At 27.5% G+C, this 8,576-nt stretch overlaps 2 protein-coding genes across 2 annotated transcripts; both read right to left on the bottom strand.

The window, feature by feature from the left end:
* Nucleotides 1–1,401: 1,401 nt before the first annotated feature.
* Nucleotides 1,402–3,407, bottom strand: Phum_PHUM286090 (import inner membrane translocase subunit TIM44, putative; the record flags this gene model as incomplete). The annotated part of the gene is made up of 5 exons (XM_002426876.1): nt 1,402–2,041; nt 2,139–2,409; nt 2,543–2,848; nt 2,987–3,164; nt 3,378–3,407. The coding sequence occupies 5 exons, from the start codon at nt 3,405–3,407 to the stop codon at nt 1,402–1,404; spliced, it is 1,425 nt and encodes a 474-aa protein (XP_002426921.1).
* Nucleotides 3,408–4,000: 593 nt separating this feature from the next.
* Phum_PHUM286080 (uncharacterized protein) lies at nt 4,001–6,192 on the bottom strand (the record flags this gene model as incomplete). The annotated part of the gene is made up of 5 exons (XM_002426875.1): nt 4,001–4,111; nt 4,310–4,779; nt 4,846–5,493; nt 5,650–5,895; nt 5,970–6,192. The coding sequence occupies 5 exons, from the start codon at nt 6,190–6,192 to the stop codon at nt 4,001–4,003; spliced, it is 1,698 nt and encodes a 565-aa protein (XP_002426920.1).
* Between the last annotated feature and the right edge of the window lie 2,384 nt (nt 6,193–8,576).

Genomic DNA, 8,576 nt, shown 5'->3' with positions numbered 1-8,576 from the left:
TTAACTGTATGCACACAACATACAAATTACAATTTTGTACTATTATTAAGTACTATATAGAAAAAGTTGATCTTTCCTAGTGTTAACGTAGATCAAAATGGAGATTTGCATAAGATATGTGGCAAAATATTCTGTATTAAAACAATCAGCAGATTAACACAAGAGTACAGAGGTGTTATATCCAGCTATACATTACATTAAACCAATAAATATCGAGTATTTATATTGAACTACCTCTATTCTATTTGGTATGACAATGATATTTAACTCGTATAAGTAATTCAAGAGATGTTAGAAATTTAATAAATGAAGTCTGGTTAAAGAAAAATCTGTTGTACCCTTCCACACTAATATCACTTAATATAAAGGCTACTACTATTCTTTCCTAATTTGATTCAGATTTAAGAAAGGTATTAGTTACACTATGCTATTATTAATAAGCTATGTTACAATGAATTAAGTTAGCTTAAGACAAGGCTAATATAACATACAATCACAAGTGAACACTTAACAATAGGGGTATAACCCTGAAAATCATGTATCAACCTATATTAAACTATTTTAATTCTTATTTTGTTAAATAAGATAAAAATATAATTAGTCAAATAACTTATAATTAACCAAAAAAAAATATAAAAGAAAATTTTTTTTTGGTTATGTGTTCAATTCCTTTGTTAGCCTAACGTTTTTTCAAGCGAAATTTAAGTCTTAAAATGAGGTACTTATCCGTTTAACTCATATGTACTAAGGTGCCTTCTAAGGTTTTTCATTGCCCGCGCTTTCTTTTGTCACATGAAACCGTTGATTACTTGCAAATTTAAAATTGAAATAACATAATTATTACTAAATAATTTAAAAAACTAATTATATCACTGTAAACTAGACTAAATTACAAAACTTTTGATATGTAACTTATAAATAAACTCTAAAAAAAAACTTATTAAAATTAATTAAATAAAACGATATGACATAAACGCTTGTCAACCGCGGAACACCAGCGCACTCTTCCGTATTATTACTATTATTATTATTATTATTAATATTGCTTAAAAAAAAAAAGAAGAAAAAAAAAGATTGTAAAATGATTTGCAAAACAAAATTTTTTTCTTTTTTTTCACTACAATTTTATTTATTATTATCATTATTATTATTATTATTATCATCATATATTATTATATAATTATTATCATTATCTTTTATTTTTTTGTGTTTTATTTTATTTTGTTTTTTTTTTTTTTTTTTTTTTTTTGTTGCTTTTTACAAAATACAGTCTGTGAAAAGAGTTATCATCGTTTTCTAGTAGACGTCTTTTTCTTTAGAATAAAGAATCCTTTTTCTTTTTGTTGTCTCCCCCAATTTTTTTTCTAGGTTTTTCTCTTTGTTTCCTTTATTACGTCACGTTCAAACGAGCTGTTGCATGCATTCGTATGATATGTCCAAGAGTCTCCAAGCAGCTTTCGGATCTAAAACTGATTTGTCTCGCGAGAGTGCCCAAACGTAATTGACTCTCATTACTTTTTGGGGATCCCCGTCTATGACTTTATTATTCTTATCTCGAACGCATTGAATTTGCTGACACGTGAAAGTTATTATTAAAACCGGACCCTGATCCATTATTTTACCAACGGTTAAATCCAAACCTTCAATGTCTAAAATTTTCGAATCCAATTTTCCACCCATGGCTTTGATTTGTTTTATGGGTTGAGAAAGGAGATTGTAGGGACCGTCGTGACACCAGTCCCGCAATATGTCCAAATCTCCTCGAACCATGGCTTCCAATATGTTTGGTATTATATCCGTTTCGCACTGGTGTAAAAATTTAGCTTTCGTGAATCCCGGATCGACTTTTACGATTTCCGTTAGAGTTTCCGATAGTTCCGTGTTTTGAAAAATTCCACCCATTATGTAAGTTACTTTGTCCGTGAATAGTCGACTTAAACGTATCATGGGATTCTCGGATTCTTCGTATTTCAATTTCCAATCCAATATTTTATTAACGTAAGGATTATTATTTTTAAAGTTTTGCCAACTTTCGTAAAATCTAAAAAAAAAAAAAACAGTTCATCGAGTTATTGTTATTATTATTATTATTAAAATAGTTTTTCGATATATGCTTTGATATTCTTTTTGACACCAACTTAGAATCTTTGTGCAATTCGATGTCCATGGTTGTAGCATCCGCAGCATAAACTCTCGTTTCCCCATCGGGTGTTTCTAACCTTTTCCTTAATTTAATGGGAGACACGTAAACTCTAGCTTGTGAACCGCTTTGTTCGAGTTCATCTCTTACGACGGCCGTAGCTTCGGTTATTGTTTTAAATGCATCCGTATCTCCTATCTTTTGACCTTTGGCCGTTAAAGATTCTGCGGCGTCACGTGCAGATTTACCAATTTCTTCTGATAATTTGCCTGAAATTAACAATGACTTTTATAAAAAAAAAGTTTTTTTTTTACATGAAAATGAGTGCTTTTACATGAGTGTGGTTGGTATTCGATGAAAACATAAAATGTTATTGGTGTCACTTGAAAGGGATTAACCTACCTGCTTTTTTGGCTATTTCGCTTTTACTCGCTTCTTCGATAACTCCAGAAACTGTGTCTTTGACTTTTTCTAATTTTGCTTTGAGTAACGATGCTTCACCTTCCACAGTCATGTATTTAGCCCTGGCTTTTTTCAACGCTTCAGACTGTTCCAATTTTTCTGCTTCTTCTCTAAATTTTCTTAAATTTTCTTTCATTTCTTTATTTTTTGCCATTTCTTGTTTGACATTTTCAAAAAACTGACTAAAAAAGTTTGGTTGCCTTCCTGACCTAGCATTTTTTGAATATTTTCGAACATGTTGAATATCTATTTAAATCGATTAAAGACTTTTCTTATTATCATGCGTTTGTACAGTTTTTATAACACATTATTATTGTTATAATTCGAAAAAGAAAAAAAAAACTTTTTTTAAATATATTTGTGCATCTATACCTAAAAAGTTACTCCTAAAATTGTATATTTGTTTGGTACAAACTGTCCTATCTAAATAAATGTATGGACCTTGATGGTGGTTTTGTTGGATGACTGAAAGTCCTCTGGTGGGTTGCTTGGGAGTTAATAATGAAGATCCACTTTCTTGGAATCTTGATCTCCATTTTGTTATTTGAATGTGTCTTTGCAACTGAAATGTAACAAAATATTAACAATTTTCTTATCATTTGTCAATTTAAACTTTGTAACTTTATTATCAGATTCAACACAACAAATATATAAAATGAACACAATTATTAATTTTAAAAACTAAATTTTAAAAGCTTTTTTCTAAAACACAATAAGTACTTTATAACAATGATCAATCGAGAATGTTATTTACATTTTCTCAAAGGGTATAAACTTTTTTTATTATTGCACAACATTGCTTCATTTTAACAACCATAAATGTTGATTGTAATCTTTATTCTCAAAAGTTATTTTTAATCGTAGGTAAAATATTCTTACTTTAAATAAACGAATTAAAACTAGCACAAATTATTCATTTTCAAAAATTTATTTTGACATAACCTATTCTTGTCACAAAATTTTTTTTTCTATTTATTGTTACAACTCAAGTAAATAATAATTTACAAATTCATTTTATTGTTGTGTCGCACGCAATTAAAATACAATAAAAAAAATTTTATTATTAGTAAAACTATTAAATTAAATAATAATAATAATGATTGAAATCAATAAATAAAATGAATACATGAGTAAAATTTATGGGATGCCGTATTAGATGATTTATTTTCAAGTGAATATTAAAACATTTCAAAAAGTTTTTTTGTTTTAACGTTGAATATATAAAAAATTAAATAAGTAATAAAATAAATTCGACCTACCATTAATCGAATTACCAACCGAGTTACTAGTAATTTTTAATATCCCGAAAATCTATCACGATGAGGAAGTGTAAATTTCAGTCCATTGTCGCAATAACGCAACAACGTGAAACGAAGCTTTTTCATTGTCGCCAAAAGTTCAAAATAACCAGAGCGCGTTGAGTTGCAACAGATTTCGGTTTTCTTTTTTTGTGAAAGTGAAATGTTTAATCGTTTTTAGTGAATCCGAGATATTAACGGATGAATTAGACTGAATAATGTTTTATTATTATAATTTCATGTTAATGCATCGTATTTAATTAATGGTTAGTATGAATAACAACAACAAATATTAAAAAAATAATTTATTTATGTAGTATTAAATTATTAAGTAAAATTACAAAAAGAAATATATTAATAATAATAATTAAGGAATGGTGACTGGCAAGAAAAGTCTACTATCCCCTACTTTAGGTTGAAATCTAAGATTTACTCTTCTATCATCATCTTCAGTACCAACTTCCAAAAAGCTATTCCAATCAAATAAAAGATATAAACCATTGGGCTTTTTTGGTGGTAATGAACTATCAACATCTTCACTATCATCAGCAGTTTCTCCTCCTCCAAAAGAATCTTTAAGTGCTTCTAAATTAGAATCAGCTTCAGCAGTTGAATTATTTGATAAATCTGTATTTTCAGATTCAGTAACAGTTCCTGATTCATCACTTGCTGTATCAGGAGATAAAGTTGTCATTGTATCTCCACCATTTTCACTATCACTATCATCATCAGAAGCAGAAGAAGAAGCAGAGGATGTATCAGTGGCATTGTCTTGTCTTTTAACATCAGTTTTTAATAAAGTCTCATCAGTAAGTACTAATGGATCAGGTCCATCAAATAATTTAGTGACTCTTCTTGCTATTCTAGGTTTAGTTGTTTCTGATATTTTTTCCCAAACCATTTTTTTAATTTGATTATTTATTTTTTGTAAATTATCAGTATCACGTTTGAAAGTATTGAGTTGTTTAACTTTTTCTGTTATTTCACTTTGAACATCAGGTGTTAAAGATTTTGATTTATTTATTGTTGTTTTAATTGATGTTAAAATTGCATTTAATTTTTCTATATCTTCATTTGATTTTGGCACACTATGATTGCTTGGTTTGAAAACATGGATTGTCATAAATGGTACATCATTTTTCTCTCTAACCTTAAGCAAACCCATATCCTCAAGAACTAATTTTAAATCATCTGGTAAGAAATTAAGTTGTCCCTCTGATATTTCATCACCTCTGATTGATTTTTTTGAATCATTTTCATTGATTGATTTTTTTGAATCATTTTCTTTGATTGATTTTGTATATCTCACATCATCTGGATAAAGACCAAATGATTTTAAAAATGTTTTCATGTCTTCTGTTAATGATTTATCATCATTTTTTACATTCAATGACAATGGTTTAAATACAGAATAAGATTTTGCATCTATTATAGGATGTATTATTTTTTTAACTTGTAAAACATTTTTCTCATTTTTTTCTCCTACTTTATCATCATTATTATCATTATCTTTATTTAATCCAAGTTCAAAAATAAATTTTTTCATGTCTTTAGGCAACGTATCGATAACTTGATCGATTTCTTTCGTTTTTTCTATACTTTCAATTATTTTTTTATTTTTTTTTGAATTTGATTTTTTTTCATCATTTATTTGTTCGATAATATCGAGTTCTAATGGTTCGTTATTATTATTATTATTATTATTATTATTATTATTATTATTATTATTATTTTGTTTAGAATCGTGACTTATCCAATCTTCGTTGTCATCATCATCGTTGTATTTAACAGGTTTAGAATATACCAAAACAGGATTGTCAAATTTTTGTGTTACTTGTTCTGGATTTATATAATTTGTATATGATTTTGTTACATCTTCGAAAGTTTCTGTCGTCGTTTCGACAGGAATGGAAAAACTATCTGCGTATATTTCTTTAGAATTAAATTCAGTCGTTCCGACATCATCTTTTCTTCTCGTTACGTTTGGTATTTCATCTGAAATTATAAAATTTTTTAATATTTTCGAATCTTTTTTTAAGAGGGGGGTGAGGGGGGAAGAAAATCATTACCTTTGTAACTGCTACCATCGGATTCTAAATCTTTAACTGTATCGATCATTTTAACAAATGGTTTTTTCGTATAAAGTTCATTTATATTTTTTTTATTTTCACCCTTAAATGGTAAAACGACAACCAATGATCTATCGCCATTTTCTCTAGCAGTATTTTTTTTATTTTCTATTATCGTTTCGTCATCGTACTCGTCGCCATCGTCGTAAATGAGTGACGTCATCGTTGTATAATCTTCAATATTTTCTTTGAAATCATTTTCGTTTGTTTTTTTACTTTTTTCTGTTTGTTTTTTTTTTTTTTTTTTTTTATTAAATGTAAAAAAAAGAAAATATTTATTTCGTTTGAAATTTAATATTCGTAAACAAAATAATAATAATAATAATGAAAAAAAATTTTTTTTTTTATTCAAACTCACCTGTTTGTGAATTTTGATATTTTTTCGAATCATTTTCAAATTTATTATTATTATTATTAACTGGAGTTTTATATGGTAAAGCTCGAATTGGATTTAATATCAGTGGCGAAATTAAACCATCTGAAATAAAATAATAATAATAATAATAATTAATAAATTATTAAGCAAAATAGTTTGAAAAGTTTCCTAAAGGGTAAAACTTTTATTATTATTATTAATAAAAAAATTTGCTTTTGTTTGCGTTTAAAAATTTTACTGTAAACGCATAAAAGGTTTTTTTTACAAAATTGTTTTCGTTTGTATTCCTTTTTATAAAAGGAAAAAATAAATTTAAACAAACAAACAAAAAAAAAGGGTTTGAAATGTTTTTTAGGTAAAAATATTATTTGATTACGATAAAATTTGTTTGTTTTATATTTGATAATAATAATAATAATAATAATAACAAATAGACACTGACAGTACTGTGGCAGACAACAAACCGGATATCATTCTTAATTTTGAAAAATGGTGTAAATTACTTGAAGTAACTGGAGAAAAAACATCAGTCAGCCAAAGAAGTGGACGACAAAAGGCCGAAGAAATTTGGAAATAGAAATAGTATCTAGGATGTGGGGAGTAGAAACAGAAACTATTTCAGTAATCTTGGGAGCATTGGGAGCCATGCCACATTCAATAAAAGGAAATTTAAAGAAGATTTTGAAGAACTTAAAAGAAGAAACCATCCAGGAAATCGCATTATGTGGAACAGCCGCCCATATTCTTCGAAGGCAACAGCACTATGGATTCAAGAAAGGACCTGGAATGAATGTTTAAAAACTCCAACAAGTACACAAAATCCTGTCGTGTTTAAGAATGAAATAATAATAATAATAAAACCATGCTGGATACACCGATTCTAATTTGTTCATTCAAGTTAAACATTTAAAACACTAAAAAGAAGGCAAAGAAGGTACCAAAACAATTCCAGTTCTTCTTCTATCTACCTCGAAGACAACTTTTCCAGATCCTGATAACAGATTTTGTTATCACGGGAGCTCAATTCAGAAGTAAGATGAATTCAGGTCATAAAAAGACAAAACTTGTTCAACCATCACCAACACTCAGGCATTTATTTCTAAGGGATAAGGATAAAAACGTAAAATAAAATGTTATGGAAAATTCCGACGAGAACGAATTGCCACAATTTAAAAAATGAAACATAATAATAATAATGATAATGATAATGATAATAAGAAAGAATTACGTAACGTTTTATTTCGGGTAAAAAATTCGTCGAATATTTTATTTTAAAATCAATCATTAAATATTATCAATGATACTAATGATAACAGGGGGTTTACTTGCCACGCCTATCGTACTGATAAACCTTGCATTGTTTACTGTATTGATAAACCTTGACGCGTACCTTAAAAATTTATTTATTTATTATTAAGGTTTGCGAATTCGTTTTTTTTTTTTTTTTTTTTTTAATATTTAATTATTATTATTATTATTTTTTAAAACGAATTCTTACCGAATCGAATGACGACAACAACCACCACCACCAGTGTTACCTACCTTGTTTGTTAGCCTCATTTATGTCGAACCGGTTGGCAATGGACTCTTTTTTCGATTCGAATTTTTTACCGTAAAAAAAAGGTTTCGATCTTTGATCTAAGTTTTTCAAATTGAATTTAACACGTTTCGACGATTCGGATTTTTTAATTATTACGTTAATTAACGTTGATGATGAAATTTTATTAGTTGTCGTTTCGAAATATTCTAAACCGTTCTTTAACGACGATGATGATGATGATGATGATGATGACAATGACGTTTGATTTACGTGCGTTGAAGTAGGTGCGCCGATGACGATTCCAACTAATGATAATAATAATACTAATAACTAAAAGAAAGAAAAAAAAAAAAAGAAAATTATTATCAAGACGTGAAAGTAAAAGTAAGTTTTGATAATAATCATAACACGATAAAAATTAACTAATTTTATTATTATTATTATTATTCATGTTTAAGTAAGAAAGTTGTAGTAAAAGTGGTTTTGGCATTTTCGAAGGTCAGTTTTTTTTTTTTTTTATTCATCTTGTTACTTACTATGAAATAGTGAAAAAAAAAAAAAAACTTTCGATAAAACGTTATATTTAAATTAACGACAACAACGAAAAGCAATAATAATGATAATAATAATA

Source organism: Pediculus humanus, genomic scaffold (assembly GCF_000006295.1).
Source record: "Pediculus humanus corporis 1103172107667 genomic scaffold, whole genome shotgun sequence".
Taxonomy (NCBI): domain Eukaryota; kingdom Metazoa; phylum Arthropoda; class Insecta; order Psocodea; family Pediculidae; genus Pediculus; species Pediculus humanus.
Note: the sequence above shows the minus strand (reverse complement) of the source record. Positions and strands in the feature narration are given on the sequence as shown.